At 43.5% G+C, this 22,031-nt stretch overlaps 1 protein-coding gene across 1 annotated transcript in view; it reads left to right on the top strand.

The window, feature by feature from the left end:
• Positions 1-22,031, top strand: part of ZFAND3 (zinc finger AN1-type containing 3) — a 301,844-nt gene that overhangs the window by 256,679 nt on the left and 23,134 nt on the right. Inside the window, exon 5 of the mRNA XM_066359506.1 lies at positions 11,270-11,437. Within this exon, the coding sequence (XP_066215603.1) occupies positions 11,270-11,437 (168 nt within the window). The remainder of the gene's footprint in view (positions 1-11,269; positions 11,438-22,031) is intronic.

Raw genomic sequence — 22,031 nt, 5'->3', positions numbered from 1 at the left:
TTTAAGAAACTAAAAACAGTATTGACTGTCTTAGATATGGTTACATGAAAATAAATCCAGATACATAGATACTTGCAAATTCTCTCAAATTTCTCTTTCTTTGGGGGAAAGGAAATAAGTCATGGCTTATCAGTATTTCTGGAAATACTGGAAAATAGAAGTTCCAGGCCAGTCTTCGCACTGTAAGGGTCTCAGAACCCTCATCATAGATCGTGCTTTGTGGTCAGGGCACAGAAATCAGGGAACTTGGGCATGAGGCCTTTGAGAAGTATCTCTCAGGTTTCTTAATCTTGCTTCTCTCTCTCTCTGTTTCATCTTGCTACTTTATTCTGTACTCTATAGATGCTATAAATGTAATATTTTTAAAAAATCAATACATTGTAATATTGTTGAACTCTAAAATAACCAAGCAGGTTATAAAAAGGAAAGATTATCTGTTGAGGATAATTTGTCAGTTACAATGAGTAACTGAAAAATCTATGAAGAAAAGTAAGATGGGTTAGGTGGGCAGGCCTGGTCAGGTCTTTGTAATGGAGAAGCCAGAACAATGAAGTAGTGCCAGGCCAGTACCTGCTCCCGAGAGGGATTACTGGGTTGCTCAGGTCTGCCGGGTCTGCTGACTGGCACCCCTTTGTAGAATTAACTCCTGGTGATACTTGTTAGTAAACAGTGCGGCAGGAACAACACTTAACAAACAGGGATGGTAGCTGCAGTTTTTCGTATGAACACAGGAGTGGTTTTTGGGCTGCCCACCCTCATCTGTGCCTTTTTCAGAGACCTGATAGATGGGCTCTAGGAAGCTGTCAGGGTGGTTGGGAAGAGAAAGTGCTGACTTCTGCTTGTGAGCAGAAGTAAAGGTGGGAAGGCATGTTTTACCTTTTCTGACCATTGAAGAGATAAAATTTCAAATAAAAAGAACTGGCTTTTTTTGCTATTGGGAGAAAAAAAATTGTACCCTACAAATAATCAGTAAACAAACTTCTGTGGACAAATATTTAAAAATAACATGAGAAGGAAAAAATAAGGCTCTTTTAATGTAAATTAAATACTGTGACTACAGTCCACAGAAATTCAGAGAGTTAGCAGGAAGGGGAAGGAAATAGTGTGAGGATTAAGTCTTCTAAATCATTCTGAAAGAGGACAAGTAGGGTTATTTAACTGTTCAACAAAGATGTATCTTAGAGAAATTGCACCAAAATAGTTGGATAAGAAGATTCTAAACAGAACAGAGAGAGGTGCTTGTTTTTTCATTCCCTTACCTGGCCCAGGCCCTGCCCTGCCACCCTGCTCTCACGGCCAGTGGCACCCTTGTTCCTAGGAGGGGAGGAAACGTCCTCACGGCGAGGCATGCCCATGCGAGAGCCCAGTGGAATCCTGCAGCGGCACAACCGCTGGGGACAGGACAGCAGAGTGGGGAAGAGCCCGGCTGCCTGGTTTCAAGTCCCGGTTCTGCTCACTAGCTGTGTGGTCTGAGGCACGTTAACCTGTGCCTCAGTTTCCTCATCTTAAAGTGCAGGTAATAGTGCCTCCTCCCAGCCTGGTTATAAAAGCTGAATGAGTTGGTGTATGGAAAAGTGTTTAGAAAGTGCCAGGACAGAAAGCGCTTTGTATTAGTCCTTAGTGTGTTATTGCCTAAGCGTCACTTAGGAATCTGTCATATTTACCCACTGTGCTGTGAGAGTCCTTAAAAATGACAAAAGGTGACATAGCATGACTCCACTTATATGTCCATGTGTATGTTCATATGTATGATGGCATTGAAATGACAGAATTATGGAAACAGAGGATGCATTAGTGTCTGCCAGGGGTGGCCAGGGAGCAAGGAGGGAGAGAGGGAAGTAGGCATGGCTGTAGAGGACAACCTGAGGGGTCCTTGTGGTGATGGAAGTGTTCTGGAGCGTGACTGTTAATATCAGCGTCCTGGTGGTGATACTCTACTAGAGTTTTGCAAGATGTAACTGTTGGAGAAAACTGGGTGAAGGTTACATAGGATTTCTCTGTAGCGATTCATATGGCTACATGTGAACCTACAGTTATCTCAAAATAAATTGTTTAATATAAACAGATAATGGGCTTGGGAAATTTGATAAAGAAAAAATGGCAGTTAAAGCCATGTGCGTGTCTGAGCAGATAGACCCATATTAAGGTTATTAAATACGATGAAAGGGAAACTATGAGCCAGCCATTGACATTTTAGTGAGATGTTTATGAACCCACAGAAAACATTGAACCAGTCGGGGTCAAAGAAAGAGGAACGTCGGCCTAGCGTGCGGAGGACCCGGGTTCGATTCCCGGCCAGGGCACACAGGAGAAGCGCCCATTTGCTTCTCCACCCCTCCGCCGCGCTTTCCTCTCTGTCTCTCTCTTCCCCTCCCGCAGCCAAGGCTCCATTGGAGCAAAGATGGCCCGGGCGCTGGGGATGGCTCCTCGGCCTCTGCCCCAGGCGCTAGAGTGGCTCTGGTCGCAATATGGCGACGCCCAGGATGGGCAGAGCATCGCCCCCTGGTGGGCAGAGCGCCGCCCCATGGTGGGCGTGCCGGGTGGATCCCGGTCGGGCGCATGCGGGAGTCTGTCTGACAGTCTCTCCCTGTTTCCAGCTTCAGAAAAATGAAAAAAAAAAAAAAAAAAAAAAAAAAAAAGAAAGAGGAACAAGGAAAGATAAACAACAGCTTATTTCTATAAAAACCCTTCAAGTTGGTATTCTCCAAATGCCTTTGCTTCCCAGACTGTGCTGTGGTCTATTAGTTGATATGATTTTTTGTAAAGAGCAGAAGTTAGAAGGTAGAGGAGCAACAACTTCCATACAGTTGGTATTCTGGAAAGCAGGCCTCACAGAAAGTGATGACAAGTGTGAGCTCAGAATCACCTGTCTGCACGTGAGTCCCAGAAGGCGCCTCTCGGACCTTTTCCTCTTCTTCCTAATGGCCACCCCCAGCAGAACGGATCACTTTCTTGTTTTGTGTCCATGGCATTCTGTTCCTATATTACCGTGCCACTTCTGCTGAAGGTGCATTTATATCTACAGCTCTCCCTTTGAGTCGTGGCCTCCTTGAGGGGAGAGGTCACTGCCATGTGCAGCTCTGATTTGCCAGTTCAGAAGCCAGTGCCTGGTACCCAGTAGGCACTTAAGTAAGTAATGAAATACCTATTTATTGTTGTCATGTCCCTGAATAGTGTGGTCATTAATCTAGAGGCCTAAATAAATTAGATCATATAAACTGAGACTATTACTGTACTTAATAAGATTGTGATTATTTTTGCAAATGAATCTTCCTGGGTGTTGATTTTATGTTTCTTTTTTTACTCTGGTGGAAGATTCCATAATGAAGAGATGTCTTATAGCAACAATTAGCAACACCGTAGAGTCAGTCGGGAGGAGAAGAGCAGTCAGAAAAAGGACAAGTTCTTGGGAAGGAGATATGTACTTGGAGAAATGACTTGTGGCCTTTTTGGACCAACTTCAGTCACAGTGCATCAGACTAGACGAAATCATGGGTCATTATACCAGTAGTTAGCTCATCTCAAACCTGCCTAAGCAGCCATTCCTTTCCAAGGCACAGATGAACTGTCTGGTGTCCAGTGTGTGGCGGGCGCAGTGGAGGCAGTAGAGAAAGGGCATTCTTCCCCCCACTGCCAAGGGGCAGTAGGAACTGGGCTGACTGCACAGTATTTGCCTTTCTTCGGCGCTCCTGCTGTGTAGATTCCAGCCGTGTAGATTCAGTTCTCAGGTGCTTGCTGGATAATTTCTGGTCTTGGGTATGGAGCAGAGGAGACCTACAACTATACATCTCCTTCCTTACAAGTTGAATGAAGCCATGAAAACAAATTGCTAAGGTAGAAAGAATGAATCCAGGGTGTGGTACATTCACCTGGATAGAAAACTAATCAGGACTATTCAGAAAGTCCATGTGTGGGAATGAAGGAAGGAAAAAAGGAATAGGTCGAGGGGCATATACTGTTCTCCATATGATCCCCAAATGTAACACATGGAACTCCATCGGACATCCCTTTGAAAACCGTGGAGATAATTTGGATATGGACTGAATGACATTAGAGCATTATTCTTTATTTTATTAGGTGTAACATTTTGGTTATATAAGGAAATGTGCTTATTATTAGATGTGCATGTATAATGTATTTTGATGTTTGTAACTTATTTTCAGATGAAGGTTCAGGAAGAAAAAGTATGAATATGGAGGGGAGAGATAAAGTGATATGACAGGTTGTTAATATCACTTTAGTTGTTGAATCTGAATGGGGAGTGCAGACAGGTGTTTAATGAACTATTCTTTGAACTTTTCTATATGTTTGAAATTTTTCAAACTAAGAGGTTGGATGAAGGCTGAGGACTCTCCACCTGAGGTTGGGGACAAGGCAGAGATGTCCTCTTTCAACACTCCTGCTCAGCATCACGCTAGAGCCTGCCCAGTACAGTAGGCAGGAAAAAGAAATAAAAGGCAGACAAATTAGAAATACTGAAGGAAAAAAAAATTTTTTTTTTTTTAAGAACTGTTGGACTCTGGTGCCATGATTTTAAAGATTGCTTTAATTCATGGAGAGCTGTTCTCCCACAGTACATTAGCTTCTCCTACCTGATCTCTTGATGGATTCATAATCACTTTTTTCTGGTGTCAAGGTGTGCCACTAAACTCAGCTTTCAGCTACCTTGATAGCAGGAATCTGAGGGGGAAGACGGACTAAGAAAGTGACAAATCTGTTCCTGGTCTTTAAAACATGCCTTTGGGACATGTAGGCGCTCATCTCCTGAAGGGCACATGTCGTGACTCATGACTGTTCTGTCCTTGAAGCTATCTTCCAACCAAAAAGGTCCCTTCAGAAGCGGCTTCTGGGTTGTGGTCATGAGGACCAAAATCAGATGGTTAGATATAATTACCTCCAAGAAGGCTTCTGATGCTTTATGCCTTTTGATCATACTGAGCAGGATGGAGATGCCAAAAGTTCAGGTGCACTGTAAGCTAGTCAGCTCTACCGATACACAGATAGAGATAGATGTACCCCATGTCTCCCAGTCTCCCAGTCTGGTGTTCTCGGCAGGGAAGAATGTTAGAGGTCTGCTTTCAGCCTTGAGGTTGTGATAGAGAAGGGGACCGCCCTTGGATATCTCTAATAGCATAGGAGACCAAGAGAATTACCTGGGGGTGGAGGGGTGAAGGTAGAAGGAAAGAGGAGGACTAATGGTTAAGGATAGTACTGCCTGGCGGTTTGAGAACACTGACCTTTGAAATAGTTGCGCTCTAGGACAGGGATTTTTAACCTGTGTGCTGCAACACACTGGTGCGCCACAAATATTTTTAAAACATGCACTACCTATTTAGTCAGTGGCATGGACTTCTTTTCCCTTACATTGTCAAACAAAAAAAATGACAACAGCCAACACAACAATAGTTGTCTATTGTGAATGAATCAAAATTATACCTAATTTTATTGTTAGATCGGCAAAAATACAGTTTTTAGTGTGCCGCAGAATTTTAGTAATTAGTTTGTGTGTGCCGTGAGATGAAAAAGGCAGAAAGTCACTGATCTAAGACGTGGCATCCTAGGTGTATTTCAAACTAGATTCATCTGCATATCACATATCAAGTAAAAACAAAGGCATTCTCCACAGAATTTTAATAATCAGTCACTTCCAAAGACAAACTTCTTTCTCTGTCTATGAAATAGCTTTTGACAGGTTTGTTATTCCAACATTGTCTAAGACCATAGGAAAGAAAAGAAAGGGAGAGGGAAATCCCAGTAGAATAAAATGGGAGAAAAGTTTTTAATGGATAATGAGGTAGTCATCTCTCCTGAAGTCTTGCGTGACACACCATAAAATGCCAGGGGGATGAGTCTAATCCCTGATAAGCTCTGAAGGCCAAACGAGGAGGAATGCAGGGAAAAATACCCTAGAAGACTGAGTTTTTCCAGGTCCTTTAGTCTTCCCAGTGAGAGCGTGGTGCTGTTGTTCATGGGCAGAGGTGTTAGCAGCTTACGCTCCTTTTAAACGGTCAGAGGCGAGACAGCAGTGATGTCTGAGGGCTCATTAATTATTGCACTTACTGATGTTTGCACAGGCTGTTGGGTTCATAAATGTCAGTCTGTCAAGAGATGTGATAGGTTCTAAAAAAACTGATTGAGCACCTCAAAAGTTGTCACAGAGCCTGAGATGAAACAGACTCATCTTTCCTTCCTGACGTGAGGGAAGGTGTGGGCGAAGCGGCTAGAAGCAGGGTTCCTTCTCTTTGTTGCCACCCTGCTTCTCCCCTGGCCTCTCGCTTGGGAGGACCGGCTGGTTGGGGCAGAGCCTGCCCGCCACGCCCGGGGGCCCACAGGCCACCAGCCGCCCCGCAGCAGGGAGCGCCAGGGACTGGCAGTCAACTCTGACAGGCTGACACGATTTATTTGGAAACTTCTGGGCAAGAACATGAGTGATAAAGATGAGAACAGTGACAGTGAGGGACAAATGTGAATTTCTGTCAGAGACAAAGCAGAATTTTTGAGGAAGCAGCTCTGTTGTCTCTGGCCAAGCTTTCCAGTTAAAGCATGTTTCTGAATGAAAAGTCTGCTTTCTGCGGCTGGCAAAGAAAGTGCAATTAGAAGACTGTCTCCCTTCAGAGAATTGTGTTTAAAATCACTGTACTTGTTTTTCTGTCACAAATTAAGCACTAATTACCTTCAGACCCAGGAAGCTGATAGGTAAAGAAACTTTTTCTAAGGTTTTTATTTCCGGTTTAGTCATGCTGTAAATCTTGACCAGACATTCCTTTGACTAGAATATCTGATGTGACATTCTTCTCATTCTGTTAACATTTGGACAGAGGAAGAAGGGGCCTGGTGTGTACCTAGAACCATGGACCCGGTATGGGAGTGCGGCAGCTCCTGTGTGGGTGTATACATACTAGATTAGGTTCTCAAGGAAAAGCATACTGGGAAAAATGTGCTTTGTGGGCCCTTTATGAAGGACCTTAATTAGAAATCACTCCTAACTCCTGGGGTGGGAACAGTCTAGCTTGCTACCACAGCTCCTCCTGCTGCTAATGAGATGCTCCTTGCAAGGGTTCCTTTCTTCTGACAGTTAAGCTGCATGTGAGAGTTATTTCTGTTCGCCCTTCTCTCCACACTTAACCCTTCCTGCCCAAGTTCAGGTTGTGCAGGTAAGGTGTTCGGTGCCTCCCGCCACTGGTCAGGAAGCTGGAAGTGCTGCAAGGTAACAGAAACGATGCTTGTGAGCCAGGAGTGAAGAGTCACAGTGTGATTTATTCAGTGTGGGCCGTTGAGGAGGAGTCCTTCAGTTTGACCATGTTTGGATCTTTTCTTTCTGGTAGTCTTTTTAATTGACATAAAATGTATAATTGAATAGTTGAATTATTTAGTTCATTATTATGTAATTAGAATCCCTGCCCCGGACATCTGTCTCTCTTATTTAGGCAACTCATCGCATGGCACAGAGTTTCATTAAATAGTTAGGAGATGTAAATTTCTTGTGCAGACATGATGCTCCTGGAGACCGCTGGTTGTTTCATTAGCTTGACATTAAAATGGCAAGGTGGCTCGTGAGAAAACGCCAAGGGATGGTTTGCTTCACCAGGAAGTGATGTATAACACAGTCCCCGCCTGGTGGTGGCAGGTGGAGGGTGGTGGACAGTTCAGGGAGTTGATTTCTCCACCCTCTTTGTGGTAGGGGCATTAGAGGGCACTTAATTGGCCATGGACTGAGTGAGGAAGGTTAAGTGGACACATTCCAGAGCATAAAAGGTACAGATCTCTTAATATCTAGGGACAGTTTCTTGATTCTAAAAAATAAAACATTCTGGTGAGCAATTTGTGCATCTTTGTTTAGAGTCGTTGAAGAACTGCTTCTCACAGCTCACACACTCTGTACTCTGAGGCCTCTGATCTTAGACTTATGCAGATGCTGGGATGTTGTCTCAGAGGGCTGAGTGGTATTATTCTGGGACGGCCAGTGCAGGGCAGCCAGGAGCTGCCAGCAGCTTCGGAAACCTCCCTCAGGACCCTGTGTCAGGAGCGTCCCGGCCTGCTGCCTGCCAGAGCAGAGTACTCAGTGTCTCTATGGATAAAGGAGAATGTCAGCATCACTCCACGCAGACTTATTCCTTTGTTCTGTTACTGAAGCCTCTCTGGTCACACAAGGTGGAGAATTAGGAGAAAAGAGATCAGGCCGGGAGAGGCCTCCTAATTTTGAGGGGCCTGTCCAAGTGGGTTGTTCGGTGATGACCATTGGATGATTATGATTATATAAGGATGAATTCTGTCTCTCCATCTTAGGAACCATACATTTAGAAATATTTTCACATAGTATTCCTTGGCTTGTCTAAAAATAGTTAGCTATGGCTAGCATTGCCACTTGGAGAGAAAATTGTCTTCTCCTTGTAGCAGGGGATTGCTTAGAAATGGTGATGGGTGCAATGCAGGTAGACGGCACATTTGACAGTTGGGGACAGATTCATGTGAAGAACAGCCTTTGTGAGCTCTGCCTTCCCAGGCACACACTCAGCTTTATCAGACGTGGTGTGAAGGAAGGGCTTTCGGTCTGAGTGCGCCTGTGCTGCCGTCATGTGCGGCTCTCTAGGTTTCCACAGTATAGTAAGTGCAAGGGTTCGACTGCCCCTTGCTATGTGGACCCTTCTCTACCCCATCCGCTTGGTTGAGGCATAATTTCTTAGAAGATGCTCCAGATTTGGGATCTTGTCTCAGAACAAGCACCTTTTTTTTTGGTTATAGCTTCTACTCTAGAATTTTCTCTTGTTACAAAAGGGGCGTGTGTGTGTGTATAAATAGGGTTATTAATACAAGTAATGAATGCCATTGCTGGTTTGTGAAAAAAGACCCCCAGAGAACAGAATGGCTCATACAAGGTGAATTCCTTTTGGCTGGCTGCTTTGGAGTGATTTACATTTAGATTGTTGCTTGTTGCTCTTGTAGGGGCAGGGGAGGGGCGTGGTGTGTCCGTGGCTGCCTCAGTCATCATACTGACTGGATTCGGACAGCTTCTCTCAGCAGAGCCGGGAAATAGGCTGAACTTGCTTTCAATTGTTTTCATCAAAGGCCTTGTTTAGTGGGTTTGTATTTGGGGAAAATGTCATGTAGGATGGGAAGAACTAAATGAGATGAAAAATGAAGTTTACAATGGCTAAGAATAGTGTGTGCCTTCCAGAAGTCAGTCACAGTGGGCTGGGGGCTGTGAGCAAACCATTCCCGTTGTCACTGTGTCACTGTCGGGACCAGTGAGTGCTCCCTGTTGAAATGCAGCATCTTCTGCACACAGAGAGGGGCTGAAGAAAGGAATGCAGACAGCCTTCACTGAAATGCATCCAGCCGTCTGCTGCTTCTCACTAGAGCCACTTTAAATAGCAGCTCAAGACTGCCGGGGGGGAAAGATTCACTCATTCAAGAAATAGATATATTGTATTGAGTTGTAGGCATGGAGGTCACATTAGTGAACAGAAGTGGTGAGACTTCCGCCCTCCAGGAGTTTGCATTCTCCTAGGGGTTAATGTTAAAAGATAAATGCTTTGGAAGAATAAAAGGCAGCAAGTAAAGGAAGGAAGGGAAATGCTTGGGAAAGGGGACAAGAGTGTTGAGATAGGGTGATCAGGGAATAAGACTTCATTGAAAAGGGTGATCACTTCGTAAGTTATAAAAATGTCTAATCATCATGCTGTACACCTGAAACTAATGTAGTATAGTATGTCAACTGTAATTTAAAAAAAAATTTTTTTAAATGAAATGTGACTTAAAAAGAGGTTAGATCTCATACTGATCTGGGTGGAGTGTTCCAGACTAAGGGAACAGAAGGTGCAAAGGCCCATAGGAGACAGTGAGGAAGCCAGTATGGATGGCGTAGAGAGAGGGGTCAGCAGGAGATGAGGGGGCACGGCATGGGAGACCTTTTGATGGTCCTAGTTAATTAAGTTCCCGAACTTTGACACTGAGAGGGGAGCTATTAGAGGGTTTCAGTGGGGAGTGAAGTAATTCTGCCTTGATTTTTAACAGGCTCACTTGACTGCTGTGTGGAGAATATACCGTAGGGGCAAAGGTGGGTGAGGGGACCAGTTAAGAGGCTGTTGTCTAGGCTGGATGAGATGGTGATGATTTAAACGGACCAGCATTGCGGGTGGTGTTGGGGAGGGTAGCGGTGGGATCTGGGTCTGTTGTGAAGGAGATGTCCAGGCGATTCCCTCCCGAGGTGGTTGGCACACAGCACTCTGGAACCTCCCTTTGGAGGATGCGGGTGGTGCATGCTCAGTGTTCGTAGCGGCTGTTCTGGGAGTGCAGGGCCCCGAGTGCTGCCCTGTTTTGGAAGGCCTCTAACATGAACTTTATTGCATTTTAGTTACTTTTTAAGGTTTTATGAAACACAAGTTGTCACATACTACACCTCACTCCAGTCCATTTGTTACTGGCCCTAGGGTTATGGTACCAAGTGTGGCCTCTGTGCCACTCCACAGTGGAAGCCCTGGGACAGCTCACTGGTGTCTGCTTCACTCTGAATATGGTTGGAACAGTTTCTAATATTAGAACCTGATTCTTGTCCATTTAGGAGTAGAAACATGAACATTTTTGCCAGAAAAGGTGGATCGATCACCCGTCAAACACTGGCTTTAGGTATGGAGTTTGCTGGACACGGCAATACAGAGAAGTACTAGATAGTCCCTCTCTAAAGAATAACATTCTGGCCTGACCTGTGGTGGCGCAGTGGATAAAGCGTCGACCTAGAAATGCTGAGGTTGCTGGTTCGAAACCTTGGGCTTGCCTGGTCAAGGCACATATGGGAGTTGATGCTTCCAGCTTCTCCCTACCTTCTCTCTCTGTCTCTCTCTCTCCTCTCTCTCTCCCTCTCTGTCTCTCTCTCCTCTCTAAAATGAATAAATAAAATTTTTAAAAAAATTAAAAAAAAAAAAAAAGAATAACATTCTGCTGGAAGACAAGCAAATGTCCAAGAAAAGGTAGATAACCAACCAATACAAGCAGTGAACAGCCAGGCCCAGAGAAGTGGTGCAGAGAGGCTCCCGTCTCCAGTTTGCACGGTCTCTTCGTAGAGACAGCTGTTTTTACAAACAACCTTCTGGGTCAGCCCGGAAGGTTCGTGCTTGTTACAGTTTGTGGAGGCCAAGCTGGGCCAGGCAGAGCCGGGCCAGTTCCTGGGAATGGGGGATAGCGTGGTCAGCAGATGCCCGGCAGTGCACTGACCAGCTGTGCTTGCCAGGCCAGGCACTAACCCTGCCCCCTGATGTGTTGTTTTGGTCAGATTCACAGTCCGAGAATGAGGCTTCGCCAGTGAAACGGCCACGACTACTGGAGAACACTGAACGATCCGAGGAAACCAGCCGATCTAAACAGAAGAGTCGACGTCGGTGCTTCCAGTGCCAAACCAAGCTGGAGCTGGTGCAGCAGGAGTTGGGTTCGTGCCGCTGCGGTAAGCCTCCCCCCCGGGGCATGGGGGAGCGTGTCCTTGACCCCCTGGCAGAGCTCTGGAAGTCACTCTAAGAGGCTGAGCTCCTTGGCTGCTCTCCTGGGACCCTCCCTGGGACCCCCCCTGGGAGCAGTAGGGTTAGAGTTTGAGGAATCAAGAGTGGAGGATCTTTACTGCTAAATGCACACAGAAGCAGAAACGTCCCCACTACTCTGTCATGTTTCTTTAGAGCAGCATTGTCACTGCTTATGGCTTTCAGCTCCTTCCCACTGATGACTCTGGTTCCTTCTCATTGAGGACTTATTTAGAAATTAACCAAACCAGCAAAATTCTGGGATATGTACCGTTAAATTCAGATATTAAATTAATTTTGAATGAACCTCTTACTATGTATAATAAATGGAAGATTTCTCCTCCCATATCCTTTTTAAATTAAAATTTGATAAGAAAATTATTTTCATTGAACTGTAATTCATCGTCATTAACTCCTTGAAAACAGCTTTAAGTAACCCCTTCTTCATTACCTATCCAGTGTAATTTCAACTGTTAGAAGGCTGCACAGGGGTACGTTTTTTTAAAACTTGACGCATACGCACAGTAGAACAAAACTCAGACCCGTCCTTCCTCTTCCTTCGACCACCAGTATTGTATAACCACATCATTTAGGCCGACTTTGAGTTTTCCTGTCCCTATTCTTGCTTCCTGACTGAAAGCATAATATTATAAAACTGCTCTATGGGCCCTGCAGAAATGGGGACCAGCATGGGGAGTCGAGGTGTCACCAGACAAGTGTTTGTTTTGTAGCATGCCATTTCATTTCGTCCTGTAAATGCCCGTGTGAAAGTGTAAGAAGAAGGGCCGGGTAGAGGTGGGGCGAGGCTGCCAGCAGAGCCTTCAAACTTCAGTTGTGCCCTGCATGTGGACAGCCCGGGTAAGCCCAGACTCATTCGTAGGCTGCTCTTGTATCCACCCTGCCCGGTAATTTTAGTTCTTGGTGATAAAGAAGGAAGACCGTGGTTAGCTAAGAAAACTCCGGCGCCTGATGGCTAACCGCCTTTGCTCATGTGGCAGAGCTGAATCTTCTGTGGTACACATTTGCTTTGGTCTCCATGTAAGCTCTTGGGGAGTTTTAGCTGTTCATTCTGTTACCAGTGTTGTGAAACGTGTGAATATTTTGCCTGTTGTATAACACAGGCCTTTTGGTTGTTCCAAAATTAGAATCATGGGATTTTCCTGTAACTTACGTTCTTGCTTTCTTCTTGAAAGGAACTGAATCCTGGGTATTACATAGGATTTGCCTTAGTGGATCCAGGGGTTGGTCCCTGGGTGTGCTGTCTGGCCTCTGGCAGTGGCTGATAGTCCTCTCAAGCAGAGTTCACACTTCAGTGCTGAGAGATCCACAGGTGTAGCCAAGTCTTCCAGTATCCCCTTCAGCTTTGGTGCAAACCACCTATTTTCCTAAGGTCTTACGCACTGCTGGAAAAAATCTAGAAAAGCGTGTTGGATAACTTCACGCTCCCAAGTGGAGCCAGCTTGATTGTCTGGTAGTGCGGTTGCTCTGCTGTGCTCTTCGCCTCCTGGGCAGGAGGCTGCATTTCTGAGTACCTATTGGTTTGCAACAGTCATGCATTCTTTTTCAGTCGTCTAACTTGTAGTCCCTTGGCTTATGCCCAGTTGTGAAGGTCAGTTATAGAGAGACTTGATTTTTCTAGTGGAGAAGAAAGTTTTGAGCTTTCTGCAGTCCCTTCAGATGTAGTTTTCCCAGAGGGAGTGGGAGTCCCCTTTGGCCCTCTGAGAGCATTGCACTTCTGTGCCTGGAGAAATGACTAAGTCAGCTGCGACGTTTCAAAAGATGAAGGACAGCAAGAGAGTGTACACCTCCGAGAGAGCCCTTGGTTCCCCTGCCTGTCCTCTCGGACCTCTCCAGGAAAGGGTGAGCTGTCTAGGTATTTCCTTGAGGACACATGGAGTGCTAGAGAGACATTGAACTGCCCTGAAAGGTCTTAGCGGAGTGGGGGGCAACTACTGAAAGTGAAGACTCAGGAAGGTATTTTGAACTCACACAGCACACTTCTCTACTGCAGAAAATCTTTATCTATATTCACAGTCTTTTTTCCCATTCCCCTTCCACTCTGTACAGGTTATTAACTGCTGACAAGAAATTCACGTCTCATAAATAATGCTTAAGAGCCATTGCTATATAAATTGAATGTGTTATGAATTGTGATGGGCCTTTTTGTAGCATTCGATGCCTAGAGCAGGAAGAACAGAGGATGTCATTTTCATTAATTTCTAATGAGGTGCCAATTAAAGACAGGGAAGACGCTGCACAGGGAAGAGTGGCCAAGCTCCCCGAACCCTCTGCCTGGGGCTGTCGTCAAACACTGCCAGCAAGCCTTCTCTCAGAATTCCATTAAATTACAGTCTCATGGAGGGCGCACACAGACACACTCAGCTTCCCTTTGATCTTCAAAAGAGCAATTTGTAAGATGAGTTCTAAGCCTTCTCACATAGGGAACAGCTAGAGGTGATAGGAATTGTTAATTGCCAAGACACTCCATGGGCTTTCAATAAATAGGTGAATTTTGAAGATGAATTCTTTTCTGCCTTGCTGTGACTTAGATAACCTTTAAATCAACAATACCAAAGTAACACCCTTCTCCTGTGAAGTTTTTTTGGGTGCCGATTATAAAAGGCCTGTGGTGAGCCTGAGATGATAACCTCCATCCTAGAGTGTCTTCAACAGTTTAACTTATCAAGACAGGAAACAGTTGCATTAAAATGGATTTATTTGTCTCATTTTCTACTCAGTAGGCAAATTGGTCAGCTCATTGTCTTTACAGGAGTCTAGTCTCTCCAGATGTCACCTGGAGGGTGTTCTTCTGAAACCTGGCCCTGTGCATCATATCTAGGCCACCTCGCTGCTCCATGAATGCCGTGTTCTCTAAGCAAATCTTGCCGATGCACAGTATGGCTTCTCAGTCGCTGTGCATTGCCTCCCAGAACCACAGAATTAATGTTTAAAGCAGTCTGATAGCTTGTATAAGTTACTGCATCTTTTCAATTGACAGCGAATTAACCCATCGGCTGGTATATATGCTCCCTTTTGGGACAATGCTTTTACTAACCTCCTGAGTAATTGGACTTCCTTTATTGATTTTAAAATAAATTTTCACTTTAGAAACTCAGAGTGATACTTCAGCTGGGACCCTCAGAGTCATTGTCTCCAAGAGCCTCAGTAGTCATTTCTGCCTCATCACTTATTGTCAGACTAAATTCAGCAAGCACTTACTGAGATATGAGAGTGTACAAAGCATTTTGCTAGGTTTTATGGGAATATAGGAGGTATATACACAGAATGTAGGAGTTCATAGTCTAGGTCAGTAGCTTCAAACTTGAGTGGGCATCAGAATCGCGTGGAAGGTGCAGTAAACAATTGCAGCACCCCACCTCAGAGCGTCTGATTCAGTAGACTGTGTATGTTTAAAAAGTTCCCAGGTGAGGACCATGCTTAGGGAACTGCTCTTCTAGAAGTTCTCAGTTCTGGAAGCTTTTAAAAAGAGAATGTCTGGGCTGTACTCTGAACCAGTATTTTTCAACCACTGATCTGTGGACCAGCCGCCAGAAATTTCGTGCTGGGCCATGAAACAGTTAATCACCCTGATGTTGTATGAAGATTATAGAACCAATGACCTTAGTTGAATTCACTTATACTCGGGGTGATTTCTGCCTTAGCAGTCCCCAAAATAAGTCTCCTATTTTCACCACTCTCCAAGTGGAAAAGGTTGCAAACCACTGCTCTAAACAATTAAACCAGAAGAGATCTCCAGGTTTTGTTTTTAACTTTTTTTTTGTTGTCATTTCTCCCTTTAGTTCTGTTAGTAGCTGCTATATATTTCAGTGCTCCCTGATTGGGTGCATATATATTGAGAAGTGTTATATCTTCTTGCTGTAATGCCCTTTTATTATTATAAAATGTTTATCTTTGTCTCTTGTTATTTTGGTTATCCTTGATATCTATCTTGTCATCTATAACTAGGGCTATGCCTGCTTTTCTGTGGATGTACAGTGTGTCCATAAAGTTATGATGCACTTTTGACCGGTCACAGAAAAGCAACAAGACTATAGAAATGTAAAATCTGCACCAAATAAAAGGAAAACCCTCCCAGTTTCTGTAGGATGATGTGGCAGCATGTGCGCATGTGCAGATGATGACGTAACACCGTGTATACAGCGGAGCAGCCCACGGCCATGCCATTCGAAATGTGGACGGTACAGAGGAAAGTTCAGTGTGTTCTGTGGCTCGCTAAATTCGAATCCATGACCAAAGTGCAACGTGAATATCGGCGCGTTTATAATAAGTCTGTAGAGGTTATACGTGATAGCTGCCTAAGGAGCCCTAAAAAATCTGTGCGTGAGCCCACATCGAACTGTACTGGATAGGTATGAAACTGGGAGAGTTTTCCTTTTATTTGGTACAGATTTCACATTTCTATCGTCTTTTGTTGCTTTCCTGTGATCAGTCAAAAGTGCACTATGACTTTATGGACACACTGTATTTGCTTGGAGAATCATGTTCCACCCTTTCACTTTGAGTCTAATTTTGTCTTTTCAGCATAGGTATGTCTCCTGAAGGCAGCATATGGTTGGTTTTGTCTTTTGATACAGTCTGCTCCTCTGTGCCTTTTTATTGGTGAATTCAGTCCATTTACATTTAGAGTAATTATTGATGTATGAGGATTTTCTGTAGTCATTGTATTTTTTGTTTTCTGGTAGCTCTGTGCCTCTATTGTTTCTTTTCCCTTGTGTTTCTTTTGGGATTTTTTTGGGAGGAGAATTCCATACTTTTTCCCTGTTTCCTCTTTTTTGAAGTTATGTGTCTCAGTTTTGGGTTTTTGGGTGTGTTACCATTGACTTTTTATTTGGAAATAAAGGTTTTTTTTCTGGACCATTCAAGAGTAAGTTGCCCTTTATTCCTTTAAACATCAATGAATGTTTCCTAAGAATAGGAGTATTATTTTATGTAACCTCAGCACAGTTATCAACTTCAGTAAATTGATACTGATGCAATGCTTTTATCAAGCCCCGTCCATATTCCAGTTTTGTCTGTTGGTCCAGTAACGTTCTTTATAAAAGCCTTTTCCCCTTCCAGGACAGCTTCCATTCCATGGTCAGGTATTGCATTTAGTTGTCACATCTCTTTAAACTCTTTTAACCTGGAACTTTTTTACAGCCTTTTTTTGCCTTTAGTGATATTGACATTTTTAAAGATGGCATCCTCCCACCCACCCCTTACCCATGGTTCTTCATGATTAGATTCAAATTGCATACTATGTAAGTGGTGTTTGTCCTTCTCAGGGTTTTACGTTGGGAGATACACATGTCCATTAGCCTCTCATTGTTGATGTTAATTGTGATTCATTCACTCCTTCAAGGTATTGTTCCATTCATTCACAGTGTAGTTACTATTTTTAACCTTATAGCTAGTAAGTATCTGTGGGGAAACACTTTATTATTTATTAAATTTTATCAAGTTCATTGGAGTGACATTGGTTAATAAAATTCTCTAGGTTTCAAATGTACAATTCCATGATACATCATCTGTATATTGCATAATGTGTTTACCACCCACAGTCAGACCATCTGTTACCACATACCTGACCCCCTTTAGCACCTTCCGTAACCTGCCTTCCCTCTGGTAACCACCATACTCGTCTGTGTCTGTGAGCTTTTGTTTGTCCATTTTTGTTGTTTTCAGTTTTATATCCCGCATATGAGTGAAATCATAGGGTTCTTGACTTTCTCTGTCTGACTTCTTTCTCTTCTGACTTCTTGGATACTCTCAAGATCCAACCATGTTGTTGTAAATGGCAGTATTTCATCTTTTCTTATTCCATTGTATATATCTACCACACCTTCGTTATACAGTCATCTATCAAAGGACACTTTAGTTGTTTCCATGTCTTGGCCACTGTGAATAACGCTGCAGTGAACATAGGGGTGCATATATCTTTGTGAATAAATGTATAAATGTTTCCAAATTTGGGGGAGTAGATACCCAGAAGAGGGGTTTCTGGGTCATCTGGTAACTCTGAATTTTTGAGGAGCCTCCATACTGTTTTCCGTAGTGACTGTACCACTAGCAGTGAATTGAGGGTCTCTCTTCCTTCACAACTCCCAACATGTTATTGTCTTGTTGATAACAGCCATTCTCACAGGTGTGAGGTGGTATCTCATTATAGTTTTGATTTGTATTTCCCTAATAGCTAGTTAAGTTGTGCATCTTTTAATATATCTGTTGGCCATATATCTTCTTGAGAGAAGTGCCTTGTCGGTTCAGGTCCTCTGCCTATCTTTTAATTGAGTGGGGGGTTTTTTTGGTAATCTTTTATTGGTATGGACTTGTGGACTCATATTTTTTTAGTGGCTTCTAATTCATTACTATACCTAATTATTTTGGTACTCACATTATCTCAGATTTGGTGAATGGAAGTTCTTTCCTGCTGACTTCTGTATCTTTGTGACATGGCCCCCACCCTGCCTTTTCCCAGCATTTCCTTACTCTCTGGCATAATAACATGTTATTTTGTATGCCTCTTGCCCTTAACTTTGCTGAGTCCTGGAATCAGCCACTTTTCCAAGGATTCCCAAGGTGATTTTAGTGTGCATTCAAAGGATGGCTTTGCTGGGCCCGAGAGGAAGGCAGACACACGTGTAAAATGACTGGTCTGCAGGGGAGCCTACCCTGGAGTGTTAACCAAGGTGTGAGCCATGTGGTATAAGAGTGCGAGGAGGGAGGGAACAGAACTGGGAGACTCTGGACAGGCGTCCACAATGGGGGCTTTAGAGGAAGGTAGGGCTTGGGGGGGATGGAGTGCCTGGGCAAAGCTGGTGTCCTGAGGGTGACTTCTGTGGCTGGCCTGGGCCAGGGGCCGAGGGTGGAGAGACCACTGAAGAGGGAGGGAAGGACTCCAGGTTCCAGGCCGCAGGGTTTGGACATTGGTTTGCAATGAGAAGATCAGTGGTTTTGAAAATGGTGAACACAATCTAATTTGACTTTTGTTTTTTAAATTAAGCACAAAGAAGGCTTAGGTGGCTGTTGGCTCTTACCTTATGTGAATTGATTTCAATAAGAAAGTGTAATGTGTCACAGGCATTTCTGCTGCTACAGGGGACTGCACAGTGAACACACAGTGACATCCTAGCTCAGTGTGGGGCAAGGTGACTAGGAGACATGTTGGTAACAGGACATTTCCAGGCTGGCTCATTTCACCAGATCAGAAATCACCACAAATAAGCTCACGTGTCTGTGCCTTTATTTTAACTCTTGTCCAAATGTGATGTGAACCGGTCAGGATATGTGGCGTTCTGTCCTATGACTTTAAAAGAAAACGAGGCAGAATGTTCCTGTGAAAGGCCTTGTTTCATGTAGAACGTTCTAGCCTGGATCCGTCAGAATGCTTTGCTATCCGGGGAAACACCTGAGATCCCTTACTGTGACCAAGTTGGTTTGGCTGGTTAGGTGTTAACATTCCTGCCACTGAGTGGAGAGCCCTGTTCTGCCGTATGTCACGTGCAGAGTGTGGTTGCCAAGCCCCCAGCCCTGAAGGAGCTTCTGTGTTTTGTGCGGAGTCTGGCAGTGAAAGGCGAGAGCGTCTCCAGCACGTCCAAGACTGCAGCGGAGGTGTGAGGAGGAGGTGTTCTCCACCCCCCAAAAGAAAAGAAAAGCCTCGATGGGAGTTCATCATATATGTGAGGGCTTAGGGTAGTCAGAAAACCTGGGGCCGGTTCTGTGGGAATTTTCTCACTTTCCTGCTCCCTTCCTTTTCTTTCAGTCTCGCTGTATTTTTACATAAACAGGAATATGCTAACTGTATCCCCATTAATTACATTAATCTGTAATGTATTGGAGCTCTAGTCTAAAACCAAACAGACTAGTCCCTGTGCTGCTCCTCTGTAAATTGCAAGTTCAAGTGTTAAAGCTAAGCAGACCAAACGTTTTACCGAACATGAACTCCACGTATCTAACCCATTAGTTTGGCCATGTCCCAGAGATCAGCCTACCACCTGTCCTTAGACATGGCGGGAGCGAGATTTCAGAAACATGAACAGCTCCCTTCCACAGCATAGGAGCATCAGACCAAGCTTTCAAAGAGTGTGCAGAGCACATCTACTGAAGCCTGTGTCACATCCCTACTCATACCCTGCTGACTGACAGGTGGCCAGGAGACCCTTGTCCCATGAAATAAAGTATTTTCAATCTGCATAGCAAATTTACAACTGCTTCTTTAGTCCAGTCTTAGCAGGCATCACGGCACAATAAGAATTTTCTCAAGGCTCTTTGGATACTCTGGTTAGAGTACTTCTTTATGGGGAGAAAAATGGATTATTAGAAAAGGAAATTTTAATTATTGATGTTTTTTGGTTTTAGTTTCAAGAGTGGTTTCAGTTAATTCTTTGCCCAGCAAGGTGTTTGGGGGTTGTTGTTTTTGGGGTGGTTTTTTTTTACAGACTTTTTTGAGCTATAATTCATGTATCATAAACTTTACCTATAGTATTTTACAATTCAGTGTGTTTTAGTAAATTTAGTTGTGCAGACATCACCAAGTTCAAATTTTAGAATACTCTCTCACCCCAAAACTTCTGTTCCTTTTAGTCAATCTCTACATTCTCTTACCCCAGCCCCAGGCCACCACTGGTTTGCTTTCTGTGAATTTAATTTTGCCTTTTCTAGGGATATACAACATAATCAAATGTCAAAATAATCTGGAGACGTTTTCTCTGAACATATGTATCCTGATTTATCAATTTTCACTGCATTAAAATTAATAATAAAAAAAATTTTTTTTAATTTTGCCTTTTCTAGAATTTTAGTATCAATGGATTTAAACAATATGTATGGTTTTGTGTATCCACATAGCATGTTGTTTTTGTGATTCATCCATACTATTATATACTAGTGGTTCATTCCTCTTTAATATTGATTAGTATGTCATTTGTTTACCCATTTACCAGATGGCAGACATTTGGGTTATTGTCAGTTTGAGGATATTATGAATAGAGCTGCTGCAAATACTCATGCATAAGTCTTTGTGTGGAAATATGTTTTAATTTCCCTTGGGTGGATACATAGAAGTGGAATAGCCAGGTTGAAAGATCAGTGTACACTTAGCATTTTAAGAAAATCCCATCCGCAGTGTATTAGGGTTCTAATTTCTCCATAATTTGCAACATTTAATATCATCATTCTTTTTTACTTCAGCTACTATAGTGGGTATGTGGTGTTGTGTCATTCTAGTATATTACTTTGCATTCCCTCATGACCAGTGGCGTTAAGCATCTTTTTCATACACTCTTTGGCCACTCATACATCTTTTTTGTGAAGAATCTGTTCATACTTCAGATAGTTTGCCCATTTATAAGATTTATAGAATTGCCATCTTAATATTCTAACCACGAATATATGTCTCTCCATTTAAGTCTTTAATTTCTCACTGATGTTTTCTTTTAGCATATATCTTTTGTTAAATCAAGTATTTTAATTTTTTATGTTAATGTGAATAAAAATTTTAAATTTATTTTTACGTTATTCTTTGCTGTCACTTTGAAATAAGTCAATTTTTGTAAGTGATCTTTTATTCTATGATGTTGCAAAATTCACTTACTGGTTCTAGATTGCTTAGGATTTTTTTCTTTCCAATCTGTATACTTGTTACATTTTTTTCCTTTCATTATTGCACTAGCTGGGACCTCCATGTAATGTCTAATAGAAGTGTTTAGGGCAGCGGTTCTCAACCTGTGGGTCGCAACCCCGGCGGGGGTCGAACAACCAAAACACAGGGGTCGCCTAAAGCCATCGGAAACAGTTTTTATCACTGAGTATGATATATAACTATAGATTTTTCACAGCTTTCACCCACTTCTACCACTCTCCCTGGCAAATTTTAGTAATTGCAACTGTTGAATACATTCTAGGAAAACAGGAAATGTTCAAATGCGTTCCCCTAAGGTAGATGCTACAGCCTGTGGTGAGCTACTGTGTGGCCTAAAGGTCCAGAAAGCTGTTTTTTAAAGAGTTTTGCCATCACATGGATTCATTTCTATTTACATTTCTGAAGAAGGGGAGAGAGAGGGAGAAAGACAGGAAGGAGAAAGCTAAGAAGCATCAACTTGTAGTTGTGTCACTCTGGTGGTTCAATAGTTCCTTCTCATGTGTTCCCTGACGGGGATTGAACCTGGCGCATTTGCATCTGGGCTGATACTATCCAATGAGCCAACAGGCCAGGGCCAAAATTTTTATTTTCAAATTGGTAAGTTGATGTGACTGGTGGGGGCACAGAGGATAGAGCAGGGGTCCCCAAACTATGGTCTGCGGGCTGCATGTGGCCCCCTGAGGCCATTTATCCGGCCCCCGCTGCACTTCCGGAAGGGGCACCTCTTTCATTGGTGGTCAGTGAGAGGAGCATTGTTCCCATTTAAATACTGGTCAATTTGTTGATTTAAATTTACTTGGTCTTTGGCCTGGCGTGCGGGAGTCCTGGGTTCGATCCCCGGCCAGGGCACACAGGAGAAGCGCCCATCTGTTTCTCCACCCCTC

The sequence above is a fragment of the Saccopteryx leptura genome, chromosome 1 (genome assembly GCF_036850995.1).
Source record: "Saccopteryx leptura isolate mSacLep1 chromosome 1, mSacLep1_pri_phased_curated, whole genome shotgun sequence".
NCBI classification, from domain to species: Eukaryota; Metazoa; Chordata; class Mammalia; order Chiroptera; family Emballonuridae; genus Saccopteryx; species Saccopteryx leptura.
Note: the sequence above shows the minus strand (reverse complement) of the source record. Positions and strands in the feature narration are given on the sequence as shown.